The sequence below is a fragment of the Astatotilapia calliptera genome, chromosome 1 (genome assembly GCF_964374335.1).
Source record: "Astatotilapia calliptera chromosome 1, fAstCal68.1, whole genome shotgun sequence".
NCBI lineage: Eukaryota > Metazoa > Chordata > Actinopteri > Cichliformes > Cichlidae > Astatotilapia > Astatotilapia calliptera.
Genome location: NC_137422.1, coordinates 27,018,053 through 27,037,857, shown reverse-complemented (window position 1 = coordinate 27,037,857; position 19,805 = coordinate 27,018,053). Strand labels below are relative to the sequence as shown.

Sequence of the window (19,805 nt, the reverse complement as noted above, 5' to 3'; positions counted from 1 at the left end):
TGAATTACTCCCATCTATGATGAAGTTGATGGTGTTTTATTTTGCTGATGTGCTGAGATGAGATTGCCTACACTGACCTGAAATTTCACCCCTGAAGCTTCTTAAATAATGAAGTGAAGCACCAGTGGAGCAAAAACCCCAGCGTGGCGCAGACCCAACGTCCCCCCTCAGCACCTGAAACTCACAGCTCCCGTCCCTCGCTATTTCAAAGAGGGTTGACAATAATTCCTGACAGAAAACACTCCACGGCTTTAAGAGAGTTAATATTTCAGCACCCTGAGCAGGAAGTGCAGGAATACATGCATTATGGATTTAAAGTGGTCTGTGTGTTGTGTATTCTGCAAAAAGAACAATGTTTAGACATTAAAATCGCAAACATAAGGCGATGCTTGGTTTATTTAATATCTATTAACCTTAATTCTGCTATATCAGCGCTAGAAATAACCTTCACATGTGGCAAGGAAAAAAAGATGCGTGGATTCATTTTATTTATTTCTCTCCAGTAATTGTGCAAGAGAGGGGAGTTTGCATGTAAATGTGCTGAGATTTCAGATTGTGCAGACCTGAACACAACCAGTAACACAAGGCTTTTGTGTGATATTAAGTGTTAAACAAGCCATTAAAGAATTACAGAAATGTGAAGATGCTGATTTAATAACTTGTGCACGTGTGGGCGTAGAACGGAAAACGTGATCGCAGTTTTACAAAGAGCAACGGAAAGATCCAGCAAATTTTCGACAACACGGTTGTGTCAAATCTGAAACAGATATTCCTGACAGAAGTGGAGAAATAGAAATTAGATTTTTTTTTGTTTTAGATGTGAAACCACAGAAGTGAAACTGAGCCTATCACATGTGTAAGTGCAGAGCTAAGGCCTGTAACAGTCAGCACTTGGACTAAAAGACAAAAAAAGCATAATCCACTGTAACATCTGTTTGTATCACTGAGAAATAAGTTCGTAAATGGTAAATCACACCTAATAATACAGGTGAGTGTGCGCATGAATGCAAAACATACATGCAATAGACTACAAATATAAGCTCAAGCTCTATGAAACGGGATGTTGTGTTGTATCTAAAAAAAAAAGGTTATGCATGGTCAGTAGTAGGCCTGAGGTAGACACACTCACCCTCAGTGCACACTCTTTCTTTATGAAAACCAGCTTATGTATGGAGAAAAGCTGTAGGCATGCATTCTGTGCATGCACATCATTTATTCATGCAGCTCCTGATGATGTAAAACAAACATGAAGAGACAAACAGACCAAATAAAATGAATTTTAGTTGTCAGTTACTTGTAGCCATGTAGGTGCTACCAGGCGTTCCATATCTTCGCTTCAGACCGAAATGCCATGAAACTTTTTCATGTCAAACTTTTGTGGATTCCAGGGGATCAACAGCATTTTGGATTGTTGGATTGTATATTGCAGCACTGGGTTGATCTTCAGATTTGTAACAGGTTTTGCTGATGCATTAACATTTCTTCCGTTTTTATCTTATTTTGACCAATATTCAGGCCCAGGGATCAAAATACAACAGGAGCAATTCTGATATTTCCACCATGAAATATTAGCTTATTAACAGCATCACAGACTGCATATAAAAGTATAAAAAGGATCACCCAGTGTTTTGCAAAGTCCTGTTTGTGAAGACTTAAACTTTTTTGTGGTATCCGCTTTAGTTTTTTGAAACCAAATGTCACAAGGGTGTGGTTCACCTAACGAAAACCGAAAAACACAGAATTCCTAAATGCAGCACATGCAGATAATTTGAATGAAAAGCAAACTGTTAATTGGTTGTTATCAACACCTCATAAACAAAAGAAAACATGTATTTAATAGTGCGAGGGGATGGATGACAGAAACACTGGGGAGAATACTTCTAAATAATATTAAAAGAAGAACAGAAATAAAACAGAAAACAAGGATCCAAACAACAACATGACAGTACTTTAAGACTTCCCTGTGGAAGCACCTGTTTTCCCACAGACACATGTGTATTAATTAAACTAGTTGTGAGAAATACTCTAAAACTTCTGGGCTCTTTTTCATGTCTGCATATCTGACCTGTCACATCCTGCTTTTGGTCTCCAGCTGAGACCATAATTTACAAAGAGTAGACTTTCAATTCGCCCCCTGCTGGCTTTTAAAAAGAACCAAGGTGTAGCTCCACTCACATATCTTTTATATACGGTATATGGTCAGCATTAGGTGGGGGTTCACAAGACCACTGGATTGGCTTTTAGTGATGATGTCATTATCTGTAAGCATCAACTGCCTGTTATTTATCAATGATATAGTCATGACCTTCTGACCTTTTGCAGGCAGTGGTAGAAGTTTGACTTCTGGACCTTTTCAGGTTTCTCTGGTCGATTTTAGGCAATAAAACTATGTAGCATGAGGTTTAGGATGAGGAGGTCATGGTTCAGGTTAAAGTACACATCTTGGAGAGCCTGTCTGGGTGAAAGGCTTAAACCATGTCTGCACAGACACGCAGCAAAAGAATGAGCAAAATACTGACAGCTTAAATATACCTCAGTGATTTAATGGGTGTGTAAGACTAGTGTTGCAGTGAGATGAGTGTCATATGAGTGTGCAGCAGCGCACTACAGCTGGCTGCCTGAACAAGTTTGAGTTTTATTGTTTACACTCAGAATTGTTTTGCTGCACGTTAGGAAGTCTGGCACCTTTCTGAAGAAGTGAAAAGCCAGCATCTTTGTCCAGAGTTAACATGACTAATAGCAGTAACAGTAACTTTAACTAAGAGCAAAGGTTTACCAACGATACCACTGCATGTTTTTATTTCCCTACATACCTGTTGAGTGCTTAGTACCTTGTTTAACTCAGTCACCCTCCCCAACCACAGCCCTCGAGGGTTTTTCAAACTTTTCCCCTTGCGTAACATCAGCACAAAAATAACCTGCCAAGCTGATGGGGTAGCTAATGAAATTTTCATCAGTGTTAATCTGATATAAAGTTGTTTTTGATCTTTTAGAAAAGTGTTGATTTGGTGCTAAAATATCAGCTATAAGTATTACTGTAAGGGCACATGGTCCGACTGCAGTATAAATAAATAATAATAATAATAATAATAATAATAATAATAATAATAATAATAATAATAATAATAATAATAATAATATCCAAAGTGTGCCCATGCAGTGAGAAGGTGACTTCACAGGTGACTGAAATCCTCATCTGTCACAGCCACTCACTGTCATCTCTGCGCATGTGAAACACTGTGCTGCTCAGTTTTGAATTTTATCTCATGCCTCTTTTACTGATTAGTGACTATATATACAAATATATATATATATATACACATTTTAAAAAAGCTTAGCTTTACAGGGTGCAGGCGTGATGTGATTTTCTGAAATTTCATGTGATGCGTCTAAATTATAGCACTTTTTTTCAACACTGCACATGAAATATTGTATTCTGCTTGGTTTCCTGCCCCACTGTCCCTCTTCTTCTCCTCTCCTCAGTGTTTCTCTCTCCTCCCTCCTGCTGAGCGCTCCACATGAAAAACAGACCAAGAGCAAATGAGGAGAGGCAGCGAGTCTTCATTTACAACTGCACATGTGTCCTGCTGTGTGTGCGTTGTTGAGCGAAAGAGGAAAAAGCAGCAGAGTCAGAGAGGAGGGCATGCAGACGTTTGGGAAAGGGAGAGAGAGGAGAGAGATTCGGCAGACCTGTCGGGGTCTCTCATGTCACATTTCTGCCCCGAGGAGCTGACCTATGTCTCGCTCTAAAAAGAAAACTAAAACGGAATAAAGGAAAGCTGCACTCTGGAAAACAGTCGGAGCAGTGTACCTTCTCCTCCTGCTGCTACGGCATTAAAGAAAGAAGAACTGAGGGCATGAAAGGAGAATGACTGACATTTTTAATTTGTATCTACATAAGAAAGAGAAGAGGAGACGGAGGCTTTTGGGCCTGTCTGACAACTGTGGGAGGGCAGAGGAGATTTATACTTATAATTGTACTGTTAGTCTTCTTTTGGTATTCTTTGAGAGAAAGGCAAAGAGAAGAGTGGAGATAATAGGAGAGGAGAAAAAAGGGGAGGAGAGAGTCGAGCACAGAGTAGAGGAGTACCGAGAGGAGGAGAAAAGAGAAGACCAGAGTAAAGAGGAAAGGAGGAATGAGAGGACAGGAGAGCAGATGGGCTCTTCAGATTATTAACATGTAAGTAAAAACATTTTATTTACATGTGCTGATAACTGCTCATGGTGACACCACTGCTGGTTTTTATATCTGCTTGTAATTATTATGATTTTGTAGGAAGTCTCAAATCTGTCTTTCTCACTGCTCGATTACTTTTCCCTCCATATAATTACTCTTTGTGCCGCCAAGTAATTTTTTTCCTTTCTTTAATTTTCTGTCTTGTTTCCGTTTTTTGTTTTTTTTTCTAAATCTGCGTGCACACTCTCGCTCCGGTGCAGCAGCAGAGGGAAAGGCCAGTGTCACGTTAGATTAGTATCAGCAGTCACACACACGGGGGAAGAAATATGCTTAAAGTGTGATGAGCATGATGTGGAGGATTGAGCCTGTGCAGGAAGAGCTTTTGTATGTTCTGTTAGTGTCGTGGTGGACTACACCACGGGTCGGAGGAACTATATAGTTTTCTCAACCACATGGAGGAAAACAAAGAGCTATTGTGCCACATAAGAATTTGGCCAGACATGCAAAAAAAGAAAAGAGAGAAGAGCATCAGTGTGTATGAAAACAAAGGCGCAACATGTTTTACACCTCGGGCTGGAGTCTAGGAGACTTCACTCGAAAAAAATTAATATATAAGGAGCTTGATATATGCCTTTATTGCTTTCATTGCAGTGATGGGACTAAAAAGATTTAAAATATAACCCTGTGGACTCTGGATAATATCTGGGAAAGGTATCACATGTATGGACTGCAGTGACACACAGAGATGTGATCACTGAAACTTTGCATCCCCATAGAGTAAATGACTGAGCCATAGGTAGCCATTGATTGCCACACCTATTCTTACAAACTGAAGCATCATCACCGAACAAAGCTGGGAATAACTGCCCAACAAAATACCTGAAGAAAAGCACACTTTATTCTGCCGGCTTCACCTCTGTTATCCAATACTTTGGGCAAAAATGTTCAAATGTTTAGGAAAATAAAAAATGGTTCAGTTAAAGTTTAAATATGTGTTTTAAATTTCTTGTCGGCACAACACAGCGATTAGAGCCGCCCTTGTAGGTAATGCCTGAGCTCTGCTCCCGAATACAGTGGGAGCAGATGTGGGCATCAAATAGGTTAAAGTCGACCTATTTGAGGGGATAAAGCTGAAACCCAGTCAAAGCAGTGAAAGCATCATGGACATCCAGTAATCTAAAAGGAGATCAAGAACTCAGGCATGTACTGTTTAAAAAGCAGTGATGGCCAACCATTGCTCTTGTGTGCCAGATGACCAGTCCTTGGCTAACTCCACTAACTCCTCTGTCTGGGAGGAGGGAGCTGTGTCCCAGCTGTGTCCCACGATTGCCAAAAACTGCCTCCAATAACTGATGGACTGGTGTCCTATCTCTTGCACTGCATGCTGTGGGGGTCATGTAGGCACTTTATTCTAACGATCAGCATCAAAAAGATAAATATCCAGGGCTGAAATGTTGAATGTCTCTAACATATCAGCATACAATTCAATAAGTATGAAAAAAGACCTTGCAAGGTAAACAAAAAGTGTGGTGAGCACATGAACCTCACATGAACACTTCCACATCAGCAGAAGGAATTTCATGCCTTGTACGTGCACTGCGTTCATTGAGTATTCTGCATTTCTTGGAAAGAAAAAGTTCCCACCAGAGATGTTTTGCCCTGAGCAACACTCCTCCAGAAACTAGGCTTTCTCTGATCATGTGCACCATACAGAAGATGGCTGAATCCCCAAATACCTCCTCTGTGAACCTTGAAGAAACACTCACCAGGGCGGCCACACCATCACCACAAAGACATATTAGCTACAAACATGCTCATAAAGCCGCCAATATTGACATGGTCACTTGAAATGCTTGAAATGTAGTTGGGTCAGGAGAGCTTCAAAGAAAAACATCTGCTTCAGTGGGATGAAAAGACGAAAGATGGCACGCACAAGTGCAAAAAGCCTGACTGAAAGACCGGCCACTGCCTAAATCTGTGAACAGTGCCCAAAGGACTGCCACACCTTTGTACGACTTCACATTCACATGCACACAAGAGCACTGATCCAATGGTTCTGCAGGACTTCGGGTTCCCTACGGGCTTCATATTTATTGGACAAACAATCAGAAAAAAAGTGCTTTTAAAGAAGAAAGCAAAGAAGAGCATCGCAAATCTTAGTTTTGCAGTGCGATCGACCGACTGTGAAGTACAGAGTGAGAAAAAGCCTTTCGCATGTAGTTGAGTCATCAGAGTAAACAGCTTATTATTTCTAGACTGCTGAACAGAGTGTGACTGACTGTAATGAGCTGGCAGCAGGCCAACCGTCTCATACTAATGTCATTACATAACTGTGGCGATCAGCTGGCTGATAGGAATTTATTGCATGACTTTTCATTCACCACTCAACTCTAATACTGATGAACATCTGCTTTTTGTCCCGCGGCTTGTTTGTGAAGGTAGATAGGTGTTACATTTTTTTAAAAGGTGTGATTAATACCCATAACTATAAATTATTAATGATGGTATAATGCTATTTTTTTTTTTGTAACATACAGGAAGCTATACTGTCATATTTAAAGACAGAAAGAAAGAGTAAGCAGGGGAGTGGGCGAGAGAAGGGCAGTCACGTCCTGCAGCATTTACACACAACATCACAAAATGACCCTGACAGTCAGTGACTTTAGAAGGGCTTGGAGGTTGTGTTATGTTTGCTCGTGTTATGTTGCACTTTAATGAAATGCGATTTGCCTTTTTTGTTTTTTTTATTCTTTGCTTCTGTATGTCCCGTGATGACAAGTTGCTTTTCGACTCTTCAGTTTGTTTTCTAACATAATTAAAAGCGCGAGGTGTGTGTTTTTTATGCCTAACAGTAAGTAAGGAGGGGACAAAAATGACTCTCGCTTGGCCCATATTTCCAGAAACGTGACAGATAAAATGCAGATTTGTTCTCTAGTGTCCTCTTAGTTTCTCCCGACAGGTCAAGAGCACTGCGCTTCAGCGTTTTTACAGCTGAAAACATCCAGAGAAATTAGGCCAGTTTGATCTTCTCTCAGAGCTTCATCCATTTTTCATCTGTTCAAGTTTAAATTTCAATGCCGTGTCTTTACAGCTGTGCAGCTCAAGAGCACAACATTCTGTATTTGGCATCTTTGTATTTCTACACAGTTCAGATTTACATGTTTAAAAGTGTCATTGTTCATTTTTATAAACGCTGCCTTTTCATAGGCTGATATCTTTACTGTTGTTTGGCATTAAGAAAAGAGTCTTCGTGAAGTAATCTGATGGAGAACACACAACGTGTATTAAATCTGTGGGGAAATCACATTTATGAAATTAAATAAAGTTTATTTACAGCGAGATTTTATTTGAAGAAGATGCTAGAAAAGAAAAGTCTTTCTGAGGTGCTTTGCACATTTTCTGTGTAAGCATTAAGCATTGTTCAGATTTGATATGTCATTTCTGGAAATTTTGCTTAATCATTATCGTCATCATTTTTTGCAGCTACAGAGAATAAGAGTATCTTAGGACACAAGTTTTCATTTATCTCTAACAAGACTGTAAATGTCTGCAGGGCTGCGGGTGTTAATGTATAAATTCAGTTTTCTTACACTCTAGGATTATCTTTAGGAAGAGGGAGCTTTTATTAGATGGCCTAGCTGATGGGGACAGGTTTATTCTTGGTGCTGTACAAGTAAAGTCATTCAAACTCCATCATACACATTATAAGAATCATGTGAACCATTAAAACTGCAGTCTGCAGAAATACAGAAAAAAAAAGAAAAGAAAAACACTGCTGGAATAGACAGCCCACTCGTGCAGTCATACTTCTACGCTTTAAGCAATGCACGTCCTATATATGTGTCCTCCATATGTGCTAGGAACATGTCAGAGCTGATTTTTGGCTTCACGCAAGATATAAACTGTGCTCTGAAGGTCTTCTGTTTAACCCACTGCATCTTATTTCCAACACTGAATCATAAATAATCTGTTCTGATATGAAAAGACCTGTGAGTCTTTTGTAACAGGCGAGACTGTGCAAAGTATTTTAGAAACGTCCAGACCATTTCAGACTTGAATTACAATATTCTGAAAGCTTATTCAAATTTTTTATTTTGTCCAAATGACACCAAAAGCCACTCGAGCTTTGAGTTCAGTAACACTGATAACACAGGGGCTATGAAATTTAAATACAGAACTAAACTAGTTCAAACACAATGATTTGTAATTTAAGCTGGTTATTCTAAAGAGTTATTGTTGTATTTCTTCTTACTATTAATTACTATTAATATTGCTTTATTGTAACTTAATAATTTCTCCCCCTGAGATTTAGCTGCTCATTTCAGTGTTTAATAATCATCACTTACTGTATATGACACCAACCATCATGTCATACTCTTTATGCTTGAGCTTAAAGAAATGCCCCGGATAGTCTAAGTTTGGATCTTTATGTCCAGACCAAAGGCCGTATATAATACACTCTATTCTGTGGCCTAGATAAAAATAAAAATAAAACCCCCCTTACACTTCTTGTTAGTGTGGGTAATTTATGACATTGTCTGAAGCCCGGACTTGATGGACTGTCTCTCTGAAACAAGCACATTTCCAGGTCAGCGCCAAATGTGCGCATGTTAAAAACCACTTTCATGTTTTCAGCTCACTGACAAGAGACGCTAATAAACCGTAGAGTAAATGTAGACAATTTAAAGGAACAATTCACCACCACTACATTTATTTTTGCTCTGGCTTGTAATTCCTATGCATCCGGCTGAACTGTTCTTCAAAGCAAACAAAAAATACATGTGGGGGAAAATAAACTTCCCAGAAATCGGTTACTCAAAAACAAACGTTGTTGTAAGCCCTTTCATGTAGAAATCATTTTCTCTGTAAAAAGAAGCGCATCTGTCTGTGCGAAGAGACTCATGCTCATGACAGCATGACAGGAACTAAACATTAACAATGTCCCCTTCGGCTGAGCTGCAATATTAGGTAGCAGCAAAGATTTTAGCTGGAGGATGTAGTTCAGGCTGATACACTAAAACAATCTAAAAGCACGAATAGCACTGTCTGCAAGCCAAAAACATGAGCTTGATTCTAGGCTGTGCTTCTTTTAGGCTTTAAAAGGCACAGCATTAAAGCTGAAAGTTAACGTGATTTAAGTTACAATTCAGTGTGCTCAAAGCCAAACATCCATCTATGCAGAGCTACAGCCAAGCTGTTTAAGTCCTGAGACATTACTGCAACCTTCTTATGCTTTTATTTTCTTTCCACACATCTGCATTGCAACTTTAGCACATTTGAAATGAGCGCTTTTCAGCACTAAAGTTGCTTTGTCAGTTATAAGCTGGTGCACGGCAGCATGTGTGCTTGAGTCTGTTGCCAGGTTCGCAAAGTCTTAATGGGAAGCCTTGAACTCCTGAGCTTTCAGCAACACTCGCAGCTGTTTGTTGCCACCTAGTGGTCGACAAAGTAAGAAATTATTCTGAATCAAATCCTTGATGTTCAATCTTCACGTTTAAAACAATGTCCACGTCTATGAACTGTTTTGTGTAAAAATACTTGGTTTTGAAAATCTCCACGCTGGCTTTCCTTTACTTCCAAACACCCTCTCTCAAGTGAATGAGCTCTGCACTAAATCGTGTGTGTTCATGTCTGTGTGCTGCACAGATATTGCAAAACTGACTTAAGTGCACAAAAGAATGTGTGAATACATGCGTGTTTTTTGTGCCAAAAACAAAATATTATCTGAGGTATGGATGCCTAATTATTGTTTTTTTTTCCCCTTTTAAACGCTGCAGGAAAACAGCTCAGGCATGTTGATAATGATGGTGAAAACTGGGAGGGAGGTACAGATTGATGGGTAAGGCATCAGTGTTTTCAAAGTCCTCTGTGATTAACTTTAATTTGTTAAATGACAGTTTAACCACTTTGACTTGTCTCCATAAAGCCACAGTTTTGATTGTTGATAAACTGAAAAGGGGTTACCAGGGGTACCTTTATTTTCCACCCTTCCCCTGTACTCACTTTAATGTGGACAACTGGCTCACATGAACGTGTGAAACGTGGTAGATTTGCTGCTCTGCTTGGTACCATTGTTCTATTTCATGATCCATTTGTGGCCAGGATTTAGGGCTAATTATCACTCCTCCACCACCGTGCTTGACACATGCGTTGTTTGCCCTGACATGCATGTTTGGTTTTCACCAAGCATGCTATTGTACATCATCTCCAACTTTGGTCTCTTCTGTCCAAACAACATTGTTTGTTTTGAGGTTTGTTCAGGTGGGGCAAACCTAAGCCCTGCTGCCTTGCTTAGTCATTTTCTAACTGTGTTGTCACAAAATGTAATATCATGTTAACTGAGGCCAGCAAAGTATGAGCTGTAACTCTTTTTTTGCAGTTTCACTGAGCATTGCATGGCCTTCGGTGAATTGCTGGGACCTCCACACTTGGGAAGATCGTTGCATTGTGTTAGCACTCATTTAAATGCTCTCAACCAGCAAACTGGCAAAACTATAGCGGTGCTCACATTTTCTGACGATCAATCATGTGCATTTGATTAGCAACACCTATTTGCTACTTTCCCTCTTAATTCCTGTAGTGAGGGTATACTTGTTTTTTCTTCTTCTGAGGATTGCATGCAGTCCTGAGAAAACAAACTTTTTCACATGAATGTAGTTTAGCTTTAGTACATGACTTATTGAAGTTACTTACGCTATTCATTTTCTAATTTGTTTCTCATTCTTATGTTTTAGGGTATTTACAGGTTTAAGAATTCAGAGAAAATCCTCCTTATCATGAGGTGCTGAACTGACTTCTGCAGGAAAAATAGTAACCACAACATGAGCGCTCCAACAACAGGAAGCCCAAATATGGAAGTGAAGGTGGTGTCCCAGGAGATGGCATTGCTTAGCAACATACTGGCTGCTTACACCTTCATTGCAGGTACAGTAGGTCCAATTGAAAGAAAGAAAAAAGAAGCTTTTATGTGGGATTGATGTGATGAGCAAATATTATGTGCTAATTTCTTTAACTTAGCACATAATATTAGCACATAAACCTACTAGGGGTATGAAACAAAGAGCAAGAACAGGTCTGTTAAAAGTTTGACATCTGCCTTCAGAACATGTGAAAACTGCAGAAAAAAAGGAATCATTTATCACACTTTGACTGTATTTTCCCACATAGGATGGATTGTGTATCAAATCATGAAGAAAGGATTAGTTCATGAGAGTGTTTGTCTGCATTGTTAGTTTAATCTGAGCCACATGTTTCACAGCTTTCTACACAGCAAATCCAGCATGTCCAAATTAACACTGTCGGATTTGATTTCAACACTATTAAAGTGTCTATATGGGTCCACACCAGAGAGTGTTAATTTAACTCTTTTTGGAGAGCTGGTACGTTAACTCTGATTTAGTGTTAAACACCAAATCTGTCTGCAGTTGATAATTTAACACTTGGTGTTAAGAGTTTATATATTAACTCTCAAAGAGTATTTTAGTTTAACTACGTAAGAGTTATCTTCTAATTCATTCTAAAAAGCGGGAATTTTACTGTTCTGAACTTCTAGAAATTTCTTTTGGAAATAAACATTTACTAAAAAGATGCAATGGTTTTTGAAAAACATTTATTTTGAACTGTGCACCACAATTTCAAAACATTTTCTGAAAGATGTAACAGTATACATGTTCTCACTTTCATTAGAATTTTGTTTATCAAAAGGTCTGACATGGTAAATGCAAATAACAGCATCTCATCACTTATTTCTTCAATACAATATGCATGTCCTTCATTCATCCCTTTGTGGAACTTCAACGCACTTCTGCTCTCCCCCATATTCCATCTTCACAAGCATATCCTGTGCGGAGATCGAATAAAAATTAGTTGACACTAATTAATGGCACAAATAATCCAGTAAACAATTGCAGCACAGTAAAAAAAAAGGAATCCTCTTTGAGCCAGGTAATACTGAACTAAATGTAAAACTTTTTCATTTTTACCTAAACCGTGTGCACAAAACTCTGGAGGGATCTATGCTAACGTAGAATCCAGTCAGGACGTCTGCTACTGCTGTTTGCTCGTTGTTTTTTTTTATGGGCGATCGTTTTCAGGCTTCAAGTAGCACCATTATACCAACATTTCACATTCTAGATATTGTTTTAGGTGTATTTGACCAAAGATTTGACTGAAAATTCACATGCAAGCTTTTTTTCAAGGCTGTGGTATTTGCCCGCAAACAATACCTTTCAGCTAGCTAAAACAGAATATTATGCTATCACCGAGCAACATGGCTAATGCCTTCCACACAGCTTTGTCTCAACTCCAAAGAGCCACAGAAGTAAAAGCTCATAATAATAATTGAAACAATCTTTGAAAAAATGACTTACCAAGCATGGCAAACAACTCAAATATGTAGAGCAAAATGTTCTGAAACGGCTTCACTTCAGCTTCGATTGGAGCCGTGCTGGGGGCGGAGTCTGTGAATTTACTCTGTTGGTGTCATAGCCCCTCTAGGAGTTCAGAGTTAAGAGGTCAAGAGTTAATGTTTCCATTGTAACACCTCCAGATTTGACAGAGAAACACTCATTTTTAACACTCGATTTTAACTACCATCATTTTACACCTCAGAGTTACATTAAAAGAATGTGACTCTACTTAGAGTAAAATTAACTCTACTTTTGCAAGAAGACTATTAACACCAAAAAATTTAACACTTTTGAATTTGCTGTGTAACTGACAAAAATATTACTGCTGCTCTGTTACATTACACTGAACCAAGATGGTTCTTTGATTTACGGCAGTAATATTTCTTTGTAATAACAGTAGACTGACTCATTTTGAAAAAAGCAAGACCTATTATTGATTTCTTTTTTCTTTTTACATGGGAACATACATGCATTTTTACACTATATAAAAGAAGGAAAAGGTTTCACTGGTCTGATCTTCTAGAGACCAAACTAGGGGCTTTAGGGCCCATGCACTAAAATTAATTTGATCTAGAAAACACAAAGCAGATACAAACATGTCAAACATTTTTCTGGCATTGAAAGCTGAAAAGGGATCAGCGACGTTGGCCCACTGGCTCAAAGACAGATGTGTGGAGGTCAGAAGGTGGAAACAGTGTAAAGACAACAGACAGGTGAGGGATGTCTGAAAACGTAGTACATAAAGACTAAAGACTGTGCAGGGAGGGACTGAGAGAAGGATGAAACAGCAGTTAATTTATTTGTTAATTTATCCTGCCTCTCTTACAGACCAGCCCGAGAGGACAGCGCTTGTGTTTCTTGGCGGCGTGTGCGTTGGCCTTCTTGTCACACTGTGCGCCATCGTCTTCCAAATACACTGTCGAGCAGACTGCCACTATGGCAACACTAACAATCTTCCCCATCGCCCAAGGAACAGACTCCAACATCGTCGGCATCACAGCTGTCACCACCATCAGCCCGCAGACAGTAACCCAGACAATACTGCCGTCGTCCCCTCTGGAGAGACTGGGCCCACTGGGGAAAGTGAGTCTGAGGACTGGGATGACACAACTGATCCATCAGCCCGGAGACGCAGACGCTTTGAGAGATCCCTAATGCACGCCACCATGTTCACATCGGCTGAGGGTATCTGTGGCAGACACTGACGCACACCAATGTCACCATCCACACACTAAGACATCATTCACACATCCAGCAAGCTGTTTCCTTTAAAATAAGGTCTCCTAATTTGATAACCCACACATCATATGACATCATAGTATTGCTGTGATTCAGATGATCCGATCCTTTAGATATGAATCATAGTCCAGTGAAATGTTTTAATAAAAAGCAGTTTTGAAAGTACATTTACTCAAATAGCAGACTTAACATAAAGTTATTGTGTTGTGCTTCTTTTAACACATGCTCCTCTGTATTTATGATTCATTATGCATCATTTTACTGCAACACAAACATCAGACAGGCATGTACTCCTAAATTTTTCTCAGCTAGCTGCATGGCAATTTGATTTATTTATTCATTTTATTGGTGAAAACAAGCTTCTATAGGACGTAGACACATAAAGGCAGACTCGGTGTTTATAACTTATTGGTGGATTAGAAGCCCAATAACATAGTCCACAAACTAGCTAACAGAAACCCAGACATAACACTCATCTGGAAAGTGTTTACCAAAGTCTACAAAAGACTCATTTTCTCATAGACTTCAATACCAACAGCCTTCTTTTGCAACCAAAGGTCACCCCTGCTGGATTAGAATGCAAGTTTAAAGCACGTCTGGTTTCCCCTTTCAGACCTGGAAGCCATCTTTTATATACTGTTTGTTCACCCATGTTGCACAGTGTCCACAGCAATGAATTAATTAGAATAAGACTGCTGAAATCTCACACTGTGTTGGTGTGACGCTCTGGTTATGTCTCTATGAGCACGGCAGCCAGACATAATCACACACACATGCTCCTATCTTCAAATAGAATAATAAATAAATAATAAATCTGACAGTAACATGAATGGACAGTGTCCATAAAACTTATTCTGTGTGTGTGTGTCATCAGAGCTGGACCGGGCCCAGAGGCTAGAAGAGCGGGAGAGGATCCTCCGAGAGATCTGGATGAACGGACAACCAGACATCAGTACAGTCACTCAAAGTCTTAACAGATATTATTGAAACAACAGTAAACAGAGAGATGCGCAGACTGAGATACAGACTGAAAAAAGAAGGAAACAAACATACAGCTGATGGATGGAAACGGATCTAATAGCTATATAGGTGAATAAATACTATATGACATGAATAGCCATCAGCTTACTGGACTGATGTATTGTGCCAATGTGACTCTTGTGAAACTGTCACTGACAGAAATGCCTGGAGAAGTCCCTCTACTGTGTAAATTAATGAAAACATATGAGCTGCGATAGTTCAGTCATCCAACAAGAGACAGCAATGACATTTTTGGAAGAAGAATGCCCCGAAACATCAACTGGTAGAGACACAAAGAGCACAGATGACCACCACTGCTGCCAGCCGTAGCAGATATTTCAGAGAATCTGCGATATGTAGCTGCTGCCATAAAGTCGCTGGGATTTTCTAACTTTTCTATTATTAACAAGTGCTTTGAGAAGTATAGCAAACAGGGGGCATAACAGAGGCTACAGCTGTGTGTGAGTGTACAGTCTGAAATGAAATGATGAGATTAAGCAAGCTTTTAGCTGCTTTCTTATTCACACGGGGTCACCAAAGCAAGGATCTTGGCTTGTTAAACTGATCACAATCCAACCATCTGTACTGGAAAGTATCAGCTTTTTAACAGCCACTTTTCTATCGGTGCATTAGATTACCAATTTACTAATGGGAATGTTTTTTATTTATTCTGTCAACTTAATTTAATGATGACTGAATTTAAACAGAATCTAATGAAAGATTTTAAACAATAACTTATTGTTTAATTATTGTCAATACTATTCTCTTTAGTACTTTGTTTTAAGGCCAAATAAAAGCAAAAACATTTGCATAACATTTGGATTAATTTTCAATCAGTGGTTCTCAAATCTTTTCTGGCACGCCCCACTTAATCCTACTCCACTAACATTGGGTGATTGTCATCCATGTAACTATAGTCACATGATTTTCATTGTATTGCTTTAGAGCCTTTTTATAGGGTCCCCATGATACCTTTTTTCGTTTTAATGCAGTAACTCAATGCCCCACAAGTGGCATCTACCCACAGTCTGAGAACTACTGTCTTAAACACTGGTATCAAGATATGGTCCACATTTTAGAGTTTTTGCACTTTTCTCATCTACTCTTATTTGTTTGTGAACCTGCTATAATCCCACTGTGAGTTCTGGAAACTGTAAAATTAAAGGCAACAGAAGGGAAAAAGTGTAAATGTGGTGAGATAGATGTAAAACTTCCACTCTACAGAGCAGCATAATAACTCGATGCACAGATGGAGATATACTGGTGCTTATATTGCTAGAATTCTGAATCTCCTAATGACTGTGTACTAATAATTATGACAGAAATGGCTTAGGATGGCAGCTAATCAGCTGCAGATCTTTCTGCATATCACACAATGTATTAGCAGCTCATGCTCCATTTAAATCTGTGTTGAAGAGTTGAAAAAGTGAATAAACTTTAATTTCAGTGGTTTTTTTGGTCTGTTTTGGGTCCGTGGTACACACCTCTACTAAGTTTGTTGGCAGAATCCATGATGGTGAGGGTTACAGTTTGAATGTACACTGTTGAATCGTGCCAATAAGAATAACATAACGAGGGCATGTGGTCCGGGGAAATGGTGTGTACAGTCACCTTTAACGACTGGAAAGAGTCTAATTGTAATTTGAACAAAATAATTTGAACAAAAATTTTTTATGTTCCTACAGTGCATGAAATTAATTTTAGTTAAATTTATTATTGTTGAGATGATACGATCTAGCAAGGGTGGTTGGTGATTCTAAATTACCCATATGTGAGTGCAAGAGGCCATACGGTGTTACTTGTGATAGACTTGTCCAGGGTGTATCCTGGCTCTCGCCCTCTGACAGCTGGGATAGGCTCCAGCCCACCTACTATTATACTACTAGTTATAAAACCATATGAATTTTATAAATCCATTAAATTGGAGGGCAAAAGATGTCCATGACAAGTTTTATGTTGACCAGACTATATTTTGTTGAACACTCCAAAAAATAACTCTTTAAATGAACCTAAAATAATCATGGAACAGAGTTACACTTTAATAAATGGCTTTCTATTCTGGACTTGACTGCAGCAAATAAGTTTATTCAACATTAATCGATTAAGTTGGTCCAACTCAAGTACATTAAGTTGGAATAACAGCATTGCATGATGGTAAAATAAAGCAATTTAATCATGTGGAAATCCTTTCCATGATTTTTTTTATGTTCATTCAAGTAATTATTTGAATGAACACCAAAGCCCAAACACCACAACCCTCGGCTTTGAGTGTAAGCCAAGGGTTGTGGTGGACAGGGAAGTGGTTTGACAAAGAAGAAAAGCTCTGAATGTAGGGCATAAAGCATGACAGAATCACCTATAGAAAGGTTTTGACCTTGATATCGCCACTGCAGGTACCCACACACTTAGTTGCACAAAAACGTGATCATTTAATCAGTGGCGTGTCTAGAAAATTTTTGTTGGGGGGGCCAGGTAGGGGCACAGATTTGGAGAAGGGTGGCAGATTTAATTGGCAGATAATGTTTTAAAAAAAAATTCTACCAACCCTTAACCATAATTCAATAATCCTATAAACCTGATAACCAAATGCACTTTTAACTCTTATTAGAATGAGATTTTAACCACTACGGTGCAAAGTTTTTAGATACTGCGTTGATAAAGTACAAGAGATACAATCAGTGCTTTGTCAGTGTTTACTCAGCATTCAAGGACAGCAATATTTGCATAGTATTTTTACTGACATATACTGCACATATGTTTTGGGCAAAAACATTTTTGAATATTAAAATACGAACATTTGTAGCAAACAATTGACAAATTAGCCAGTTCCAATGTAAAACTTTCTCTGCCTGTTAAAAAAAGAAGATCATCTTCTCACAAACTGGTGTTTGATTTTGAAACAGGAAAAAAGTGGGGAAACAACTGAAAAGACTAATATTTGAATAAAACCTGAAAGCAAGTAAATACTTTCTATGCTGCCTTATGGTAAACTTTGGTAATATTGATAAAGAACAACACTGGCTGATGATGAAATACATTCAGCTGGCATGGTGACACTGCCAGTATAACCTGCAGGGCTGGACTGGGACAGAAAATCGGGTATTTTGACTACAGACCGACCCACCAGGTATTAAAGCCATAAAGCCTTTGAATGAAAACAAACCCTGTTGTGACAGTGATGTACAGTCTTTTTGGTATATGTATGATTTCTATACATTTTACGTCAGATAAAAACTTTGGTTGTAAGATTTAGATAATTATTTAATAAAAGCTAGATATTTTAAATGAGAATAAGAAAGAAAAGTATTTCTTTGTGCCCCCTTTCCCTGTTAATGCCCTACCTGGCCCCCTGGCAAAACTTTGCTAGACCCGCCCCTGCACAGTTACCAGCTGTCAGCTACATAAAAAAGGATCCTGGTGGGTGGTCTTCACGTTTCCCTCTCACCAGATATCCAAACCGACATCATGACCAGCAGCTTTACAGCTGTGGCTCCAGCAAACATCAGCTGATACTAGAAATTAATATTAAATAAATTCTAACAACAGCCGATCAAGCTTAAACGTGCTGCTGTTGTTTAGCACAACATCTGCTGGTTTCGTCTTTCTGGCGCAAAGTGGGCGATAAACAAACAAGAGAGAAAAGCCGATCAGCTGATCATCGATCAGTTTCATGATTGAAGTAGCAACAGGAGAGGCAGGATGAGAGAAGAGGCAGCTGTGCAGCGTAAAGACAGAATAAATCCAGCTTTGTGTCTTTTTCCATTCTAGCTGAAGTTCGGGACAAACGTCTCTTCTCAGCTCAATACGAAACGTGTAATATTTTCTCTGATTGAGGGACCATTCCATTTTTTTAAGGAGCCGTTGGCAACTCTACTAACTAACCTTATGAATAAAATAAAGTTCACTATCAGTAACATCATAGCAACCGAACAGCTGTATAAAAACTCCAAGCTGGCTAGAACGCAGTATGAGTTATTGCAACTGACAGTAAAAAGTCAGCACAACGAAAATAAACTCCACCTAAACTTAGTTCATATCTGACCCAGATAGACTGCAGGTCATAACTTCTTACCTGAAGTTCAGTTCACCTGACACTCGGACTGGTGGCTGCCTCGGGGCTCTCCTCCTGCCTCCCCTTCCCTCACCCACCTGCTGCCTCTGTGGAAGCCCCGTCATAGCCACCACCAAACAACGGAGTTATTTCTACACATCGACCTGCATCTGGCCAATCCACCACCTTTCATTGTTCATGCCATTACAAAAAAAATAAAAAATAAGTCAAATAAGCCCGATGGCCAGTCCAGCTATGTTAACCTGCAACCAAATCTGCAGCTCCATACAGCAATGTTACGACTTAGATTACATCTTATAACCCATAACTCTTATGTTAGCTCCCCTCAGTAGCATACTGTCTGAAATATTCCACGGCTGCAATAATTCTTTAAGTGTTATTTTTTCCTTGGTATTCTAATTTCACCTTAGTTTACTAAACTCAACAAACTTAATATTACTTATCGGGACATTTATTCTGTCCTCATTTTCTTTCACCGAAAAATTGTTTCCTGCAGTGACGTTTTCGTGCTTGGCTCTCCTACCTTTGCTAACGTGATGCACATAGCGCAGAAGCCGATGCTGCATTCACTTACACTCGGATATCTGAGCGTCACCGTGAAAACATAATCGGACATTTGATATTTGATTGAATTTTATTGTTTTGCCTTTGGGGTGGCACCTGGGGTGGCCAGTCTGGTTGGGGGGGTGGCCTGTGCCCCCCCAGGCCACCCCGCTGGACACGCCATTGCATTTAATGGACAAAAACCAGTGCAAGCAGTGTACTCTATTATTTACTGTGACGCTGTCTCTACTGCCATCTGGTGTCCAAAATATGCCTCTGCAGCTCATCTTGGAAAACTCAGCCATAACCATTCACCCCATTATTTATGTACAGCTGTACAAATGTA

General features: G+C 39.2%; 1 protein-coding gene and 1 long non-coding RNA gene across 3 annotated transcripts; one reads left to right on the top strand and one right to left on the bottom strand.

Annotated features, from left to right (window-relative positions):
* Positions 1 to 3,589: 3,589 nt before the first annotated feature.
* Positions 3,590 to 16,295, top strand: eva1ab (eva-1 homolog A, regulator of programmed cell death b). 2 transcript variants are annotated; one of them, XM_026171023.2, is made up of 5 exons: positions 3,590 to 4,180; positions 9,955 to 10,016; positions 10,912 to 11,101; positions 13,414 to 13,770; positions 14,699 to 14,940. In XM_026171023.2, exons 3-5 carry the CDS (start codon positions 10,999 to 11,001, stop codon positions 14,809 to 14,811), a joined length of 573 nt encoding a protein of 190 aa, XP_026026808.1. In that variant the 5' UTR covers positions 3,590 to 4,180; positions 9,955 to 10,016; positions 10,912 to 10,998; the 3' UTR covers positions 14,812 to 14,940. The 2 variants fall into 2 exon arrangements, with proteins under 2 accessions (XP_026026808.1, XP_026026818.1); XM_026171033.2 differs by lacking the exon at positions 9,955 to 10,016 and having other exon boundaries at positions 4,050 to 4,180; positions 14,699 to 16,295.
* LOC145429605 (uncharacterized) lies at positions 11,770 to 12,686 on the bottom strand. Its single transcript, XR_013909861.1, has 2 exons — positions 12,547 to 12,686; positions 11,770 to 12,017 (listed from the first exon to the last, which is right to left on the bottom strand). It is a non-coding gene; the product is annotated as an uncharacterized LOC145429605 (long non-coding RNA).
* Positions 16,296 to 19,805: the final 3,510 nt, after the last annotated feature.

Coding starts and splice junctions, on each gene's coding strand:
- eva1ab (XM_026171033.2), top strand. CDS start 10,999: ATGAGCGCTCCAACAACAGGAAGCCCAAATATGGAAGTGAAGGTGGTG. Junction 11,102..13,413: donor TGCTTACACCTTCATTGCAG/GTACAGTAGGTC, acceptor CCTCTCTTACAG/ACCAGCCCGAGAGGACAGCG. Junction 13,771..14,698: donor CATGTTCACATCGGCTGAGG/GTATCTGTGGCA, acceptor GTGTGTCATCAG/AGCTGGACCGGGCCCAGAGG.